The following is a 21,057-nucleotide window of genomic DNA, read 5'->3' on the forward strand; positions in this document are numbered from 1 at the left end:
TCAGAGAGAACCACAGCTAAGCCCAGGAGTGCCACATCTAGAGGAAACAGAAGAGAACTCCATCTTGAACTATTATTTTTAATGCAATTTCTCTTACTATCAACATCTACTACTCCAAAAGGCAATTAAAAAAAAAAAAAAAAAACCAAACACAAAAGAACCACCCAAACAAAAAAAAAAACAGAAATGAAAATGAAGAAAACCAGAAAAAAAATCTCTGAATTGTGAGTACCACAGTAGCATTCCTTCTTAATACACAAGGATAGGTGCAAGAAACTATTGAGGGAATGGCTTCCTAAACATCACTCCTGGTGCCCAAAGGTATTATTTTACTCTGATGAGGTTTTGGGATTTTTCTTTGTTTGTTTGTTTTTAAATCAGAGTTTTAAAATGTCAGCAATTAAATTTCAGTATCTAACATTTTGCAGGAAATATACTGAGCTTTATAATTAAGCTCTTTCTAGCACATACACAGTATTTTTTCTTAACTCTGCTTTATGGATTACAAATCTGAAGTTGATATACTCCATATTTAAGGTTTTGAACCTTGAGTTTGCACCCTCTAGGGAGCCAAATGGAGGGCAAGAGGTCTGTGAACCATTTCTGAAGGTTTCACAAAGATAACTGGAAAATCAACCTCATTATGTGCGCATAAATTCAGTTAAAGTTCAAGTTGACTACATAGGAATACCTCGCTTGTGTGCATAAACTGGGCACATGGAAATGAAACCTCAGGGCTCATCCCATAGTGACAAATCTGTTGAATTCAGACTTCAAAAGAAGTCTCTGGTGTGGAAAAACAGTATTCATTTGCCATGAAATTCAAAAGAAGAGCGTGTTTATATGGTATTTTATTCTGTTGGTTCCATTCTGAAGCAATCAAGCAAACAGTTGCCAGGGAGCTACAAACTTGTTACAGAAAATCTTGTTTCCCCTTATCTAGTCTATCATTGAAAAGAGGGACAGAGATATAAAATTGCACAGAGTCCTTCTGCCTGTAGTCAGAGAAGAGCTCAACAGCCCATCTCAAATCAATCACCAAGTTCCACCGAGATCCATAAGTAAAAGGTTTTTAAGTCGTCCTCTCAGAACTACTTCAGCATAACTGCTGAAAATCTAAGCATCTAACACAAGTATTAAACAAACAGCACAGCTAATGCCAGTAGATTAGGCAGCAGAAAGATGGATCCAGCCCTAAACATTTGCAGTGGAGTAAACACAGCTGCCCACCCACCTCCCCCAGCCTGCACAGCTCAGCCCTCAGGAGCCACAGTGAGAACCCCTGAGGTGCAGGGGCTGCTCCCCTGCTCTCACCTGCCTCTCTCCCCAGAGCTTCTGAGACTGATATTATTCAGGTCAGTACAGCTAGAGCAGGAGGTGATTAGGATAGATATGCTAATTACTAAAAATGAAATTCGACCTTTATCAAATCAGAGAATGCTGCACTGAGTAAATGTTACTGAAGTGGTCCTTATTCTTTTCCAGTAAATCTATTCCCTGAAGTGCCAAAGCATTTCTAACACATTAAAAAACCTCTCAGTAGTGACAGTCAGTGTATAACCAGGGCTCCAGTTAATTTCAGAGGAAGGTTTTGTGATCATCCAACTCCTCAAAACCACCAGTAATGCTCATTTTTCGACACTGCATATTTTTACTAGAATTAATGATAAAAAGGGTCTTGAACAAATACACCAACACTGGGGAGCATCACCTATTTAACAATTAAGTTTCACAAAACCATTGAGGAAAAGAGGGGGAAGGGTACCAAACCAAGGAAAGGCAAGCCCTCATTCCCCCCCCCCCGGTGCAGATGTGCAGCTGTCAGGGAGCCGACCCCCAAGTCCCACTCCAGCCCCAAGGTTCTCTGCCATCCCTCTCTTGTTTCCCTGGTAACTACAGAGCCACCACGGAGGAATCACACTCTACAGAGAGAAACAAAGATTGCTGCAGCCCTTTAACTCCCCCTCCTCTACATCACTTCTGAATTATTAAAAGTGGCACAGCGATAGCACGGCTGGAAAGCAGCAGCATAATAATGGCCACTCAGATGTTCAGTGTTCATCTGCTACCCGAGTGCCAGGACACGCGGGATCAGGTGTGCCAGATGGACACGGGAGAGGTGCCACTGCCATGAGGAGCTTACCACAGCACAGGAAATAACTCATATGGTAAAAGCAAGATGCAGTGAATGAGGTGGGGCTCGAATGTTAGGAGGTCCCAGAGCTCAGCAGCTATGCTGACACATGAACCTCCAAGGCACAAACCCTCAGAACTGCCCTTGCTCAGCGTGGGGTACCTGCTTCTCCTCTGCACTCCCCTACTGTCCCAACTTGAAAATTAGTTTAGTTTTTACCATCATTTAAGACAAAATGCTATTCCTTGGGTTTAAATGCATCTTCAACCCCTTATATTCCTTGACAAGAGCTTCCTTACTTCTACCTCCCATATAACAACCACATCCTTAGCAAAATGCTCTATACTAACACTTAAGAAGTATTATGGCCAATATGCCTTGTGAGGGGGTTAAAACTGGAACAGTCTCCAGAGAGCCACCTGCTCTCCCTCCCTCATTGTCCTGATGAGATGGGGTGGTGCTGCTGGAAATGCCAGTTGTGACTGGCAGACAGTTCCTACCCAAAGGAGAGACTTCTTTTCAGTGTACTGTGGACTTGTTAAACCATCTTTGCTAAGTGAAAAGCACAGTTTAGAGGTTTCTTAATAAGGTGCTGGTGACATCAATCTTAGAGCACTGCCAGTGTGGCAAGGACACTACTAAGTTTTATGTTTTAGTAATGAGCACAGTACATGGAGCTGTGTTATCTGGGCACACTAAAACATTCATTGCTGCTGGTTAGGTAACAGTCACATGCCTGGGAATGACATATATGAAGTTAAGGGCAGCTCAGTTAAGCCATTCCCAGTAACTCTCACTGGGCCACAGACAAGGACAGCTTGGTTGTGGAAAATTTCTGAGTTCAATTCAGCTGTTAAACTTGAATGGAAAAAGGTGTAGGTCCACCTAAGAGGAACAGGCTCCAGCAATAAGCAGAGTTGTAGCTTGTTGCCCATCCAAGTGGAAACTTGAAAGGTCTAAGAAAACACAGTGATTTGGTCATGGCAGAATAATTCTAGGCACCAGTGTTCAGGAGAACCATCAAGTTGGCTTTGGCCAGCTTGCCTTTAACATGTTTGCTGCTCCTTGCCTGCAAACGAGCTCTCTGACAGAAGACTGCTTGCAATGTGAGTGAAGTGTAGCCGAGGAATTTCTGAGAGGAACAAACAACACAGCATGGAAAGAATAGTTCCAAAGCACCTACCCATATAAGAAACAAGGAGGAGGGACTTCCAAGAAAAAAATTTTCAAAGTCATCAAAGGAATTTGGCAGTTGAAGTGGGATGTTTCCCATTCTTACATATGGAATTTATTTTCCTGCAACAGGCACTTGAAGGGATGTTGCTGTACAAAGGGGAAGGAGAGAATGACTTCTTTAGGTTTATTTATATGTATTTTGTTTAGGGCAAAATTTCTATGAATTCTATAGACAAGGTAGTAGTTTCTTGGAAACAGAGGGCTCTCCCTTCTGCCTTTTCCAAAATCCAGGGAACTGACAGTACTGATCATTCTCTACCACAGTCTTGGAGGTACTCCATACAGTTAGTTCTACTTTTCCAGGCCCTGTACCCTCTTATGAGATTAGCCATGCTCAGAATATGCAATGCAGGGGTTAGGGGAAAAGTTGTGCCCCTGTAGGATAAGCACCACCTCTGGTGTGAAGGGGAAAAAGATAACAGCATCCTGCTGGTTTGCAAAACCAAGGAGGAAAAAAAAATTAACAATGCTGGGGAAGACCACCAGATCCTGTACAGCAAGGCCCATGTTGTAAGAGTCAAACAGAATCATGGGGTCTCTGGATGTCAGGTCCCACTAAATGATGCCCACAGGCATAGCTCAGAGAATTGTTCTGCATCTAAAACTGTTCACAGTTACAGCCTTGCAACTTATAGTCCTCATCTCAATTTTCAACCTTGACCCACTAAATCAATTTTAAAAGTTTACAGCCTCAAATAGCATCATATCAGAGCATTTTTAAAAACAGCACACACACATAATTAACTGCAACTAAGTAACTATATGCAAGTTGAACACCTTGTCTTCCACGCTGTGTATCAGTCACTCTAGGACACCACAGTAACTAAGTTATACCTGGATAGGTATAAAGGGTATGTAAAAGAATCAAAATATAAGGTAAGATCAACTGCCAGTCTCTAATCAAGTATGAGAATACAATGTCTGGTACAGTTCTTACAAAAACAATTACTTCTTTCATGAGGAATGGAGGTAGTTTGAGTAGATGCTCTTTAGCACTAATGCTGCTAAAATAACTTTGAGGTTACCATGCAAGTACAGTATTCAGGATGCAGCAGAACAGATTGATTCTTTCACTGCGGATGTTCCAGTATTTTGTTCAGGTGGTAGATTAACAGGAAACCAAGACCCACTAAAATGAGATTTATGAATGTTAAAGGATGATCTACAGGAAGGCTGAAAAGAATAACAGAGGATCAGCTGCAAAGGCACAGAACACAGAATAGTCCAAAACAAACAGATTATAAATTATCTTTCCCACCTTTTGTATGCCAAATCTTGTGCTTTTGGCCTTCACTCCAATTTGTCTCTCAAATCATCTAATAGGTATCATAAACCTGGGGGAAAAAGCTTTGGAGTTTCTCACCTGGAAGAAGACCAGATGCAAGATCAATTCATATACCCACTGGATTTCTATTGGTATGAAGCAAACAGCTACAAAATATTTATACTATGTTAAAATGTCAGTTTTTAATAAAGACCTAGATTTACTTGTCAAGTTCCTGTTACATCTAGAGGGCCTCTTTTAAGAACCTTGTTGTAAGAGTCCTTGTTGTAAGAGTCCTTGTTGTAAAATTGTGTTATACAACCTGTTATTTCTCTTCTACTCCCTTCTCTCAAATCTGATGCTCTCTTCCTTCCAAACCAACTTTGAAATGGATCATCCTTCTTGCTCTACAGATGTAAAGGATGTTTACTTGCTTCAGGAACAAAATATTCTTAAAAATATTCATACAGGTGAGGTAATATCCCTGGCTTCAAACACAGCTTATGTTAGCTATGAGGAACCTACCAATATATCTGTATTTAACAATCTAATTTCCAGAGAACTGAACTTATTAGGTAGCATTTTTGGTACTCCTTAGAAATCTTACTGACTTCTAAAGAGAAGAATTCCAAATTTTAAGGTCTAAAGCCAATGTCCAAAGAGTTGTGGTATATTAGCAGAAAAGCCTGCCTTGCTGCTGAAGAACATCTGGTGCCAAGTTGCCTCAAAATTTTTCAATTCTATGTTTGTATCATGCCTAATGCAAACCAAATCCCTCCTCCACGAAACCCACAGTCCTTGCCCTCCCTCTTCCTTTCCCAAAGAGAAAAAAAATCAGGGGCCATCTATTGAGAAAGACTTACACATATTAGAAAAGTTTATTACTACAGATGACAATCATTATGATACATTAGTTCTAAGAGATGCCTAAATTGCAGACATTTGGACTAATAAAAAGTGAGTTTATTTCTGAATTCTAGTAACTTTCAATGCCCCGCTGCTTGTGCATTGAATCTACTTAATGTTTTTTTAATTTTGCAACCCCTCTCTTTTTTAGATTTTTTTTTTGGTGATGGATTACCAGACTCTCTAAGAGCTACCCTCGGGCACTAATGCAGGAACAACTCTCCTGACACAACAAAGGCTCTGTGTTCTCACATATCAGAGCCAAGAAATCTGCCTGTGCTGAAGGTATTCTTTCCTTCAGAAGAAGGTATTCATTCCTACTTCAGAAGACAGCATTAATTAAATGCTGAATAAAAGGATCTCTAATAAGCTGCATCCTTCTGGTTGTTTATTTTCTAACACTATAAGCATTTTCACAATGGAACAGTTTTGTCAGTGACTAGAATCTTTACAGTTTCTGAAGTTGCAAGGGCCTGGAAAAAAAGAGAGAACATTCCTAAAATAAGAAAACAATGTTTTATTTAGTATAAAACACAAACAAAGAATCTAGTTATTTCCATTTTTCCTCCAACCAAAGTAGAGCTACTCAAAATTGACAAAATTCACTAACTAAAAAAAGAAAGATCAAAGGCAGTGTCAATATTTAAAAGTGATTTTTTGAGTCAGCCACACCATTTTATGCCATATGTTCAGCTGAAAGCCACAAGCTATGACACCCACAGCTGTTCTGCCATTTAACATCTGATGAGCTTGTGTTCTTTTTAACAGTTAGTTATGTTTGGCTTCAGACAGGGCTGTAAAATGATACCTCTTTATCCAGTACACCACACAACCTGGCCCCACCTTCTCAGAAGTGGTCTGCTCAGCACCTGCAGCTGTAAGGGTGATGTGCAGGTCTCTGGGGCTGCATCACCAACAGCAGCCAGTGACATGAGGCGGCCAGGCTGGCACAGCAATGACAGCACCAGGGTTTGCCACGTGCTACAATAAAACACGACCAGAACAACACAGAAATTCTGGATCTCAAAGTGCAGTATATCACCTTCCACACAGGTGTTTTATAAGATGGTCTGATCACAGCAACAACTGGACTTCAGAGCCCTCCATTTTTAACTCCTGCATAACCAAAAACAATTTCCCCAAATTAGCTGAGTTATAAACTTATTAGATATGTTCAAGCAGATCAGGACAGATATACCACAGTTCCCAAACCACACCAACTAAAGTACCCTATTGCTCTCCCTCTTTTTATTCAGGGAGAGAAAATAACTCAACCTTCCTGGTTACAGCCTAAAGCAACTTCTCTAACATAGCGACAAAAACAATCAATGCAGGGGGAAGATTCAGGTCCTGGCTCTGACTTCAAGATTGCTTGTGCATTTTAACAAATTAAATTCATGAGGAATAAGGATCATCTTCCTCTGTCAGACATAACTGTTGTGCTTTGCACTGATCTCGGCTTGCATCAGACATGCTCCAAGGACACCCACTGATCTGGCTCCTCCATGGCCTCATGAATCACCCAGTGGTGAAGGTGAAAAGAGAAGTGTTGAAATGCAATTTGGCATTTATACGGTTGGAAACACATTTGCAAAGTTTCGGTGTCTGTTCTGTAAAGAGCCTAAATACACCTGATGTGCTTCAGTGTTTGCCTACACCTGAGCACAACTTTCTCTTGGACCACTACTGACAGAATACTTTAGGCCCAGATTACCTGAAAGTACAAGAGACTATGCTAAATAAAGAACAGAACATTCAAACCCCAAACCAAATGTACTAACAATTGTGGCAGTTTCTTTACATCACATAACTGATGGCAGGATTGTATTTATAGCAATGAGGACACGAGAAGGGAGGTTTGCAGGTAGAAGTAATCCTTCATTAAAACCACTAGAAAAATTGGAAAGATTAAGCACATTTCTGGTCTTTCAAGTCCTTCCTTGGACACAGAGGTTACCAACACTGTACTCACTGGGGATATACAGATCCTGTCTTTGTCTACTAGACTTGCTTTTTTATCAACTGAAGAACAGCACCTATTTACCCAAAGAATATATTTCATTGCAACTAGAATAGTACTTCAAGTAAAATAAAACTTAACCTTAGTTTTTATTCCTAAAGGCGCTTTCTAACTGTTGCCAAATCTGTGTATGACACGCTCATAACAACAGGGAATACAGGTTAAACTGCACTTCAAATAGGGATTAGGTACAGGGCCAAGATTTTATTGTGTACAAGTAACACTTCATGTGCTGAAACACAGACTGAGATATAGCTTAACTACACACAAGTTGTCCTTCAGGACTGCTGGCACACAGTTTCCAGGCTAATTAACATTTTAAGCCCCCACAAATACAAAAGGCAAACCGGAAAATAAACCAAACCAAACTCCAACCTTCTTCTGCAGTAATAATTCTCAAATTGAGGCATTTACTTGCTGTTCCCATCACAACAAAAATATTAAAAACAAAGAACAATAGGAATGCAGGAAGCATATTCAGGATTTATCTTGAAGTACATATATTCCTATTGCTTTTGCTAGGGCAAGTCCTTGTTTTAGAAGCCTGCATAATTTAAGCCTGAATTATTTAGGCAATTAACAGGTGCTGTCTGTGTGGTGATAACACTTTCTCCCTTATCACAAATTGGCATCTACAAAAATAGACTGTTAGAGTCTGGAGAGTTCTCTGGTATTTTTTTTTTTTACTAGTATAAGAGAAGACAGACCATTCCTGAGTTATATTTGCACTTCACTGAAGCAAAATACCATTTTATTGAAACAACTAGTAAGATTGTTCTTGAAAAGCAACCAAATGTTATATAGTGCTCCAAAGAATGTATCTGTTAACAGATGTTTATACAGTTGTTGTATTGATGCTTTGAAACAGATTCATTCTAATTTTAGATTTTATATAAACAACCAAGAGATCCTCTGTTCTTATCACCAACTTCATCTTACTGAACATCTACTTAGAGGGAACATTTATTTCAGATTACATTGGGCATAAGTCAACAGACTTCTGTTTGTGAAACAACAACTGCTACCTCTGGCCTTTACCCTCATTATTTCACCATTTTTCATGTATTAAACTTCAGAACGCTTCTTGAAATTGGGAGTGACCCAGCAATATTCTACTGAAAGAATTTATGGGACCACATTAGAAATTCCGGGCCTTTCAATCTTTCAGTTTCCTGTACAATCTTGTTGCATAGTTTTTAAATTGAATTAAGTGTGGGTTTAAAAAACAAAGTGAAACATGCTTCTTCCCACGAGTTTCTAGGATGGAGAGCACATCATTAAGGCATGAATTTAGGTGCACAATTCATTTCAGAATGCAATTCAACCTAAGGAAAATAAAAAAGTTCTTTCTTCACCCTTGTGACTTCTCTTCCCCCACAGCATGAAACGCCTACAATGCTCCTCACATCAACAGGCACAGAGGAAGCAGCAGTGCCTTTTCTCCTCTACAAGAAAGGAAATCAGATTCTTCCACTGTTGCAGTTCTGGAGCTGACACTTGCACTGACCGTGGGAATACTGTTGGGTTACTGTCTATGATTGAGAAGAAAATATCTCTTAATGCTCAATGTAGAGCATTTCTCTTTTGTATAGAGAAGATCAAATATATCAAAGCAAATTTTCAAGTCAAACAAGTCACCCACTATACAGAAGTCATTCTTCTGGAAGCGTGAAGCCCATGACAACCCTTTATGAATTTTCTTCACTTTACTTTGGAATAAAGACATTACAATTAGAGCCTGTTAATGTTTGATACATTAAACTCACATTGATGAAGTCACAGACAAAACCACTCCCCCTTATCTGTACATTTGCCCTGCTTATCAACAAAGCCAGGATCCCTCTCATTTCCTTGTATACAAAGATTTTATTGCAGAACCCAGGATCCCTCTCATTTCCTTGTATACAAAGATTTTATTGCAGAACTTAGTATATATGCCATCAATTTGAGAAAAGTACAAACAATCTAGGTTGAAAGCAGCCCTTCTGAAATATTCACAGCAAAGCAGTTCTGAGGTACACTGAATGGCCATATGTCTGACCCCACACCTATTCCTTAAAATACAACTAAATTATGTTGCTGCCAATAGCAGAAAGTAGTCACAGCAAGAGAAGTGGAAACCACTTCAGAAAACCTGGGTGAAAGAAAGGAAAGTGCAGGAATAAGAACTGCAAGAATACAAACTGGGAAGTTGGCTCCATGATGAGCCCTACAGAAATAACCTACCTGACTGTACTGTCTATGGACACTGTCATTTGATTATTAAATTCTTGGATGCACCAAGTTCAGAGACAGCCCAGCCCTTTTAATGCAGTGTGCAAACAATGGCACAAAGAATTGTTCACCATCAAGTTCAAGGCCAAATGTGAACTGTCTTCAAGTGGACAAGTATTTAAACATCCAAGTGGGGTATTAATCACTACACCTTGAGAAACTGTCATCCTTAATGATCCCAAAGTGCTTTGTAATTTATGGCATAGAAGTGCAGCTACCACGAGGTTTTTGGGTAGCAGCCAACTGTTGCCTATTGCACTGGGCTGTGCTGGCTTTGAACACTGCAGTGAATCACTGGGAGGCCTTTGCTGTCCTCACAAGGGAGCATTTTAGACCAGCTCAAGGACAGATGTAACAGACTGAGTATGTTTTGCTCAAAGACAGGAACCAGGCTCTACACACACTCTGAATTTTGAACCTCAAACTCTTAGCAGCAAGTATTTCCTACTGGATTAGCCCATCCCACACACAAACCATCACAATCAGACATTTCCCAGAGTACCCTAGAGACCAAACTCTTGTCATCAACTCTACTTACAAAACTTAAAATATGTATACAAGACAATACATCAGACAGGAAATCAAGTTATATCATAGGAAGAGCCCAAAAGTTTCCCAATGAGAAGGGATATAACCTGTGCCCATTGATTCCATATAGATCCCTATAGAATCAGGCCAACAGGAGTGCTTTGCCAGTCTGGCTTGTTTCCCTTCTCCTTAAAACAGACACGTACCCTGCACAGATCCTCTTCTTGGCCATATCTCCAGTTTTTCAGATCTGTGTATATCTCCTCCATCAGTCAGAGGCTTGGGGAAGAAAAGTGAAATTGAACAAAGCAGCTGGAGCATACATAAGGGGATTGCTGCAAAATTATCAAAGAACTTTTTTCCTGCATATAGCCCTTACTAATAAAAACTCTGTCAACTACTAAATTTGTAGGCACTGTGAATTAATATAATAACTTACAACTAGGTAATAGGAAAATTATTTTTAAATTTAAAATTGTATGAACTAAAAATTTGAAATTATTTTATAGTTTTCCCAAATAACTTTGTAGAAGAATAAAACAGCCTCCATATAGTATTTGTTCCACCATACAACAAACATAGTTTTGTATCTGTTTCTAAAATAGATAGCAGCATTTATTCTCTGTGAAGTTCAATATACTTCCTCATCCATGAGTCACTCCAGTTACATTCTTCTGAAATACAAAGGTCTCAACCACTGCTGGAAAAGGATTCAAGAACGAGGTGAAGAACTCCTGCCTAAGATGAAAATCCTACACACTGCACAGCATGAAAATAAATGTGGAAAAGTTGAGCTGTTGTGAAGTACCTATGAAAAAAAAAGTAGGTCAAGCTTAAAAGTTTGACCTACTGATCTTCTTTGCTTTGGCAAAAGTACAAATGGAGTTTACATAATGCTGCTCACATGTAAGTGCTGGCTGGAAACTTAACAATACAAATGTTTTTAATAAGCCCTAGCCATCAACAAGATTTCTTTTTTTTTATTATTTCAGACAATTTTACATCTTTGCTTTGCAGTACACAGTATTGAATCCTTAAAGATTCATACATTTAAGTTACTCTTGTGTTGATTTTGGTGTAAGTTTGTGGCAACAAATGTAATACACACACCTCCAACCAGGTCTCAGTTGATTTAAAAAACAGAGCAAAGGCAGGTAACTTCCTGAAGCCACAAAGGTGAAGTTTCAACCTTACCCACAGACAAACCATCAGTGTGTAAAGCAGCTTTATAGTTACACAATTGAGTAAAGCACAGGATAGACAGAAAACAAATCTGTATCTGCACACAGAATAGAATTTAGTTCTGTAGGAACTCTATACATTGTTGGTAAAGTAAATAAAAAGGTTATTCCAAATATCTGAAACTCAGATACCTTATCCAAAGCACCTACTATTAGAAAAGCCAAATGAAATGCCCGTTATTCTGTGATTGCTCCCCTTAGTTTAATAAAGTAAAACTGTCATAGGAAACAAAAGTAAAAAACAAAATGGAATTAAAGCTTTGCTGCTAATGCTAATAGCAGTTACTGTGATAAAGATACCACCTCTGTTTTATAGAGGAAGAAATTTGCCACAAAAATTTGCCAAAATCCAAAGTCAGCCATGGCAGATACTGGATTTGAAGGTTACTGGCTCCCAAATCCATACTCTGTAATCAGGTGTTTCTTACCTAACTCTAATTAGAGAATGAGGAATTCAACAGGATTTGGTGGAAGGCAAACTAACAGTTTTGTACCTTTTTATATACTAAAGAGAAAACAAAACATGCACCTAACAGGAGCAGCATGAGTTTGTATTTGTTAAAAAGCAGATGTAAAACATCAGTTCCTCTATGGACAAAAACAATTGGCTCTCTCATGTCTTCTCTGGCAGGCTCAAATAACCAGGCTGACACAGCTCTCTTTCATGAGATTCTTCCTACACATAAAATAGTTCCATATGTTTAAATGCTGAGTGGTTGAGTAAGCACAAAATTAATCCATTACAACAATGCCTTTCTATTGATTTTTCTTGTGCCTTAAGGCCTGGTCGATTACAGAACCCAAGCACAATTCAAACACTGTGCTTTGTCACATTTTTACATCCACTTGAAAGACATCTACAGACACAAAGTGGAATGGAAATGTTCCTTTTAAAGATGGTACTGACCCTCCCAGTCGAGGCAGACCAATTAACAGGCCACTGTTATTAGAGTATTCAGATTATATGGGGTTCAGAATCTTGTTCTTGTTTGGGTTTGGTGTTGCTGTTTTTAAAGCATTGGCAAATTCTCTGAAATGCAAGTGCTGCTGGTAGGCCCTGCATTATAGGAGCAGGAAGTCCTCATCCCTCACTGTGGGGATCAGCAACACATCACAACCCACCACCACCTTTCCCTCCTTCCTCACACACCTGGGAGCATCCATCAAAGAAATGTGTTTTCCTGAAAATTATGTCCTACAATCTAATTTTAACACTCTGATGTTCAGATGGCTTGGGAGATTGCTTTTCAGCACTCACCTCTAGGACCTGATGGTACATAAATCTTCATTCTCTGTATCATCCTCCTTTTATTTGTATTCTCAGCATGCAATCCAAACAGGTTCATGAAAGGGCAAATAACTTCTCCTGTCACAGTCACTACATGATAGCACAAAAAACATTAGGAAAAAGTAATTTTGTAGAATTGCTTCCTATCATGTCCCATCACTATCTACTGAGAAGAGCTGGGAGATGCATACTGTGTTTTTTGAGTATATCGCAAGGTGCTTAACAAATGATCACCAAAACCCTTTTACAGACAGTTTTTGAAAAGCCAACTGTCCACATATCACAGAAACAACACCATCTCCTTCAGAGGACAGCACAATGGCTGCTCTACACCATGACTTGTCCTCAGGGGAGCAATGTACATGAACAGTCTCTCAGCACAGGCCCTAAAGGGCAGAAGTCACTGGTAATATGTCATGTTGACTTTTACATATCACTACTTTTTGAGCAGACAACTTAATTCAGAACAATAATGCCAGCTGGAGCTCAAGTTTACACCCTCTTTATGTTGTGGATACATTATTTACTTTATCTGGTTTATTCTATTTAAAAGTACTGTTTCATTTGAGCACCTTCATGTGGTCTTGGGTTTATGCCATGTATAGTCAGTGCTCCAGTTAGAGAAAAATATTTCAGTGGTCTCAAGCTCAGCAGGAGCCAGGAATCACTGCTTGGTGATACTACCTGTGATAGGTCATTAAGCTGATCCCAACAAAGCTACAGTTCCTGCTGGACCCGTGAAAAAAAATTCCTCAGGAAGAGCTGTGACATGCAGAGGAATAACACTGAACATCAGTAATTTTCCACTAAGTACTAGAAAACTTATTCCACTGGAGCAGGGAGTTAACTGCCTCAGGAGGAATGGCCTGCTGCACAGAGCCTGCTCTTCTGTAAGACCACTGCATCTGAAATCATCCTTCACAAATAAAAAAGTAACTGAGTATGCAAATCCCAAGGACTACACATAACACTTTAGAAGATACACAAAAAGGCAGCACTGGTAAACAGACAATTTTAAACAAATGTTATATTTTAGATTTACAATTCATTCTCATGCTGTAACTGCATAGCAAGATACAGAAGATAGTTTAAATGAAAAGTATAATTCCTAACACAAGTGACCTTGATACTTTTGTCATAGATTCAAGATGAAATTGGAAGCTCTGCTAAACACAAATATGTTGGGCATTTGCTGAGTGCCCTGGCCATAACATTCTACTGTGTGCTCCCTGGTGACCTGTGGATCAGCACAGGAGGATGTGATATATCCTTGCTTTAGGAGTTACCCATCAGTTAAGCACCCCTAAATCCTGACATCCATGTTAACTTAAAGACTGCTACAAAAAGGGTACACGTTGTTCTGTAAATTGGAATCAAATGAACAATCATGCTACATAGGAAGGGATGACTAAGCCACATAAACAAACTGATAGCTTAGCTTTCTGAAGGGAGATTTTACTTGATTAAATTATTCTCTTAAATTACTTGACCTATCCGAAACCCCATAAAAGCATTTCAAATTGTCAATCCCCCCACATGAACAGCTTTTAACATCTCTAATTTCAACTGTGCATACTATTCATACCAGTTTTCCTGTAAAAGAGTTGAGAGCTGAAGCTAGAGCTGCTTCTATCCCTCTTCCTCCCCTACTGAAGAAAAAATATCAAAATCATTAAAGACCCACCCACACAAAAAAAGGAACATATGGAGACAAAACTATCAGCTTATAAAGTTCTTTGAAGAAGTGTAGAGATACAGGAGCAAAATTCCTTCCTACTGAAATCAGTGGCACTTTGGGCATTGGCTGAAATTAAAGCCAACTCTGTCCTTATTTCTCACACAGTGTCAGTTTGATAAGAAAAGGCAGTCAGTGCAAGAATACTGAGCAGCCACTGGTTTCCAGATTGGAGTTATCAGTGTTCTGTACTTGCACAGCACGAATAACAAAACCTCACAGAGAACTCACTGTAAGAAAACCAGTTAATTTTTATCTTTCCTTTTCCATCTTAAAGATATATGAAATATCTGAAACCAAGTTAATGAACAATTCTTACAAAACTACATAAAGAAAAAGTGTCCAACAGAGACTTGGACCCATGTTCACAAAGGTGTAGTTCCTCTGGCCTAAGGACAGATAAGCATCTGAGACCTTAATAATCTCAGTTGCAATCCTTTGCTGATAATTGCTGGGGAGAAATTTCTATAGCCAACATTTTTCAAATGACTATAAAACTTATCTTTAAGAGTAAGATTTAGGAGACTAATCAGCCCTTCTATATTGATTAAAAAAAAATTGAAAACCATCTCGATTTTTCAGAGAAGCAATAAAGCCAGTGATTTATTTTGCTATCCAATTTAGCTGAAACTCATCACTATCTCTGGAGTAAGAGGTACATATTACTTAGCATTCAAATCAGATTTTTTTTCCCTGAAACAGAAGCCCAGGTTCCCAACCTTAGTGGCTGTAAACAGCTCTGAATGAGCCAATGCAGTGCTGCCTTCCCAGGTTTGCCAAGACCTCTGCTCTCTGCCATCCTCAAACAGCTGCAGTATTGAGGAGACCAGGCTGTTCCACACTGCCTTTCACAACCCCCAGGACAGCAGCCAAGCAGAGAAACACTCTTACACCCCTTCCTCTACCATGCTGACTTGTAGAAGCAGAATCTAGAATAATTCCCACAGGAGATGAACGTAAGAACACAGAGATAAAGCAAAGAAATATTTTCTTTTACCAAATAGTTCTTTTCACCAGCTGAGTGCAGGATGCTCCAAAAAAAAACCTGCTTCTTAGTGGCACATATGGAAGCTGGATGCCTTGGATGTGCTCCAAGCACAGTAGTCTGCTGAGAGTCCCTGAATGTCACCAGCAGCTGGGACAGGTTTCACCATCAGGGCTGTGCCCTCCTGTGCCATATCTCTCCCCAGCAGCCTCTGGGTAATGAATGGCACTCATAAAAGCATTCACCTCATAATTCAATACTACAGGAAGTCCTTGGTTCAATGGGAATCTCCACACTTCCTTTATTTACAGTTTGGGCAAATGGCTCATTTTAGAAGGTCTAAGCACCAGAAATACACATTTGTATTGCTTTGGAGCACAACTCTTATAATACTGCATGGAATCCTATATCAATAAGAATCTAGAAGAGTCATTAAGGATGGCAGCTAGCTCTCCCTTTACAGTTTTATCAAGACAACAATTTGTTTGGCTTCAAAATAGAGCAAAGAAAAAAAAAGGCTTAGGTCTGTCACAACATTCTTTGACTGCTGAAGTCCCTCAGAAAAATCCTGATTTCATGTTTGCCAGCCTAATTAAAACTGTTAGTTGCCCCTCAGAAATGGTAGATGATTCTTAAGTAATCATCCACTAAGTAAAGAAATAATGATTGCTGCTTAAAATATTTTAGGACACAATATTTGTATCACAAAGAGATAGAAAACATTTTTCTTTGTAAAATAACATAATGGACTGTGCTTAGTTCCCAAAGGACTTCTTCCATGAGCACCTTTTTCAGAATAGTTTTTGTTATCTCCTTTCTATACATGCAGAAAGAATCCAACAACTTACAGATTGCACAAAATCTGCTAATATGAGGCAGGACTTCAGAAAGAGATATTTAAATATTTGAAATTAATACTATTTTATTTGACTTTAAGCCCCTGAAGAAGGGCTCATTACTGCTATTAGGTGGAATTATAAGAGGAAAGAAGCAGCTATTTTATCTAGCCATGGGCAGGAAAATCATCACAATTAGCTACAGGAGGAACGGTGAAGTCACCCAGGGAGTTCCTGAAGGCTGCACTTTGGGAAGGGACTAGATCCTTTCCTCTGAACCATGTAGGAAAGTCTAGGTTCTAGACTAGGTAATTAGAAGCAAATTAAATAAGTCATAAGTACAGTCTGGTCAGAGTACAGTCACCAATCCCAAACAGTTTTTAATACTCTACTTCATTAGAATAAAGGAAATAAGACACAACTTGAATCAGTTCAACTGTTCACATGCATGGAAGATGCAAGCCAGATGAAGAAAATTTTTCAAGCCCTCTGCAAGAATTTTTGACAAAAGTCTTTACAGCCAGACCAGTTTTCTCTGTACTAACCTGTGGTTTGCTTGGAAATTATATTTAGGAAAAGTCACAGATCTCCTGAGCTGAAAGGGACCTAGAGGAATCATCAAGTCCAAGTCCTAGTTCTGCACAGGACAGCCCCAAAAATCACACCATGTGCCTGAGAGCATTGTCCAAACACTTCTTAAACACACAGAGGGGTAACACTGTGATGACTGACTGCCCAGGGCAGCCTGGTCAATGCCTGACCACCCTCTGATACCCAGCCTAAACCCCCCTGAGACAGCTTCATGCTGTTACCTCGGCTCCTGTGACCGGTCAAAGTGGTTAAGTTAGTTTAATCTGTTTGCAGTAAGGATGGCTTCCTTTTCTGACAGGGAGCTTTGTGTTCCTCTGGGACATGAGATCAAAGAGTTGCCCTCCTCCTGTTCTCTCTCCCTGCTCCACTGATCAGAACATGCAGGTCTTTATCAACGGACTGAAATAAATTGTTCATAGACAATTACATCACTAATAAAAAGATGCCCAAATCCTTGTTCTTTTAAAGTAAACAATGCCACACTCTAAAATAAAAACCACATGGGATCTCGGCTTAAAAGCTGATAAAAATCAGCATGCAGGAAATATTCTGCGGGAAAAAAAAAAAAGATGTAGGGAAGCAAGAACTTCCCTGCCACAAAGGAAACGTCAGTGGAGTACGAGAGACTCCAAACCTGCCGCAAAGTAAGCAGAGACAGATCTCAATTCCCTGTCCAAGGTGACGGCACCTGGGAGGCGCAGGCAGGGATGCTGCCCTGGCCCTCAGCTTCCCGGAGTGGGAGCGGGCTGGGGGGGCTCTGCAGGACCCCTCGGGACACCGGGCTCCGCCGAGGCGGCCGGGAGGCACCGCCGGGGACTCTGCCGGGGCTGGGGTCCCACCAGCTCCCCCCGGCCGCTTCGCTCGCCGCCGCGCCGGGGAAACAGCCGCGGGAGCCCCCGGGACCCGACCCAGCCGCTCTTCGGCCCCGCGGCCGGCAGCCCCCCGGGCTGCCCTCCCTTCGGCGCCTCACGGCAGCCCCAGCGCCGCCCGGGCCCCGCGCCCCGCCCGCCCCCGAGCCCCCCGGGCGCTGCCGGAGCCCTCTCCCGGCCATCTGCCGCACGCCGCCGGCGGGTCCCGCCGCCGGCCGCCCTCACCCGCGGACTCGCCGGTGTTGATCCAGTCCGGGTTCGCCAGGCTGGCGATGGCGAAGATGTCGGCAGCCAGGAAGAGGCATCCTGAGATGATGGTCAGTTTGTCCATCTCCTCCGGCTCCGGCGGCACCCGGCTCCGGCCTCCGCCCGGCTCCCGCAGCGGGCCCGGGCCGGGGGCGCCTCACGGCCGCGGCTCCATGGGCCCCGCGCCGCGCTCGGCGGCGGCGGCAGGAACGGACCCCGGACGGCGCCGGAAGCGAACCCGGCGGGCGGGGGGGCGGCGGCCGCTCCGGAAGGGGAACCCGCGGTCCCCGGCGCGCGCCCCGGGCGGGGAGGGGCTTCCCGCGGGGGGCGGGGCCTGGGCCGGGCGGGGCGGGGCAGCTCCTGGGCCGCGGCGGCTTTCCCTGGGCAGCGCGAGGCAGGGGCGGGGCCTGTCTCTGATGGGCGGGGCAGACTGGTGGGAGGAGGGCGTGGTTTGTGCGTGGTAGGTGTGGTATGTGTTGGTGGGCGGAGTAAAGGGCGGGGCTGCCCAGAGGGCGCGGAGCGTGTGGGGCGGGGCCAAGCACGGCAGGGGGGTGTGGCCCGGGCAGGGGCGGGGCACTCGGCGAGGGTGGGACGGGCGGTGCCCCGGGGCGGGGCCGCCGTGAGGGCCGGGCGGTGCCCGCGGACCCCGCCGCGCCCGGTCCCCGCCGGCCTCGGACCGGGGAGCCCCAACACTTGCCCTTCCGCCTGGTCCTTCGCGGCCCTCATGCATCACGATCCCCAGAGGTGTTTTGGAACCGAGAATGGGCCTCTTGGTCAATACCAAGGGCTGGGGAACATGTCTGTGTTCACCACAAAAAACTGCTGTTCTCGAGTCCCTGTTCTTTATTCCTTTGCAAGGCTGGGCATGAGCTGAAATTCCAGAAAAATTGTGAAATTCTGCTTCTGTAGCACTGATGCGAACAGGGAAGGACGTGGAATGACTCAGGTTTGGCGGCTGTGGAGCCCCTCAGAAGCGCTACACAACGTTGTGTCTGTGCCCTGTCTTTGGAAGGAAATTAATTAATTGTGACTGGAAATCTCACCCAAATACAGCCATTTTTGATGGCATGCTTTTCAATGGATTCAGCTACACAGGACTGTGAGAATCTGTAGCCAGAAAATGAACAATGCACCACATGTGGGAAACCAGCCCGGTTTGGCCACAAGAGCTCTGTGCCTTCAATACTGTCATTCGGCTATGGCAATGTTGAAGTAAATGAACCAAACAGCCCCCACATCTACAGGTACTTGGAAAATATCTAATAGTTTCCATTTTTTTTCCTTCCAACAGTGAACACCCACCTGTTTTTTCCAGAGCAGCACAGCTGGTCTACATGGAACATACCGGGAAGCCAAGTGGGCGATTGCCTGTGCTGTTTATTTTTATGTATTTTACATAGATGGCAGACTGTACAAACAAAATGGAGATATCAGTAATCTTAAAGTGTTCAACAGCAATCAGTAGGACTTGTTATTTGGAGGACAAGCCCTGTACTTAACTCCCATAGAAATCGCCTATACTTGACAAATTTTCCTAAGGGTGGAGAAAATTGTAAGGCTTTTGATGAAAAATAGCTGAAATTATTCCCTCTAAACCAGAAAAAATTGGTGTATGGAAGAAATAGTGATTTGAAAAATCCATTTGCTATAGGCATGCTGTATTTTCTTGAAGTCCTTAGTAGCTGGAAACTCCTCTGTTCTGTTATTTTGTGTCCTGTTCCCTACCTTCCCTGAATATATTGCTGCTGGTAATGAATACTTAAGTAATAGCACTGTTGCTCCTTCTCTTGGCAAAATGTGTGACCTTTTTCTAAGTAAAAACTACTTTCAGTGTATTTATTTGCAGAAAGTAAGTTTATGTAGTCTTTTGGCAGCAACTCAGCACACAATGCCAGTCTAAGGAAGCAACTAAGGATGAGAGGCTTAACTGTTTAGATACTTAAGAATGGGGACAGCACCTTCTCTAATGTCTCCTTAAACCTTTTATTGAAGAATGATATCACACTTTCAGCTAGTAAAGTTTTCCTCTCACTTTTCAAAGGGCTGTTGACAGCACTGGAAGACTTCTCTCAGCACACACAGATTGCAGCTTTGATGGCAGAGATTGGGATGGATGAAGAAGGATTAGCCCTCCCAATGGTACAGGGTGGGCCATATCTCCAGATAAAAAGCCTTGTTGAAAAAAGCTCTGCAGTTAATGATGGAAAGCTGAAACTAGGTAAAAAGAACCAATAGTGATATTAAAATTTAAATGCATTGAAGATATCCTTGTTCTGCATTTATGCTTTGAGCCTGTCTCTGATTTATTTACACTTACACAGATCAAAAGAAACTCAGTTCAAAATTACAGAGAAAAGAAACTAGCACAAACTGTATAAAGCTCAGTGCCAGCATTCCACTGTGATGAAATACCTGTGATCTTAAAATAGCTGCTATGGTGACTGTTCCATAATCAGATCAAGATTTAAGCTTATACATTGTTCTCCAGCAAAAACACATTTCCTATTCAACAGCAGATTTTTTCCAAAAAATATTTCGACTATTACCTTTACGTAGCAACTAGACTTGAATACCATTCTTTATTCAGTGCATTATTGTTCAAGTAATTTCATTCTACAAGTAACACAAATCCTCACAAGACTTGAAATTAATTTGCCTTATTGTTTGCTTTTTATTTCTCTTTATTACACGGAGTAGTTACAAAGTGGCAATAGACTAATCTCTGTGCTTTAACAATCCACACAGGTGTTCATTTCCTAAATGTTTTAAACCTGAAATGAACCGTACCAGAACTAGCAGACTATTACCAGTTATTAAAGGTTTCTTGTGGAACATCTGACACCTGTATTAAACTTGAAATTGAAAGCTCTGTAAATGTGAGTGTTCACATGGGTCCCCAGCCCA

The 21,057-nt window shown here is 41.7% G+C and overlaps 1 protein-coding gene across 1 annotated transcript in view; it reads right to left on the minus strand.

The window, feature by feature from the left end:
• Positions 1-18,374, minus strand: part of MOSMO (modulator of smoothened) — a 31,289-nt gene extending 12,915 nt beyond the window's left edge. The window contains exon 1 of the mRNA XM_084216478.1: positions 18,133-18,374. Within this exon, the coding sequence (XP_084072604.1) occupies positions 18,133-18,238 (106 nt within the window). The 5' untranslated portion in view covers positions 18,239-18,374. The remainder of the gene's footprint in view (positions 1-18,132) is intronic.
• Between the last annotated feature and the right edge of the window lie 2,683 nt (positions 18,375-21,057).

This window comes from Fringilla coelebs (genome assembly GCF_963513975.1).
Source record: "Fringilla coelebs genome assembly, chromosome: 16".
Taxonomy (NCBI): domain Eukaryota; kingdom Metazoa; phylum Chordata; class Aves; order Passeriformes; family Fringillidae; genus Fringilla; species Fringilla coelebs.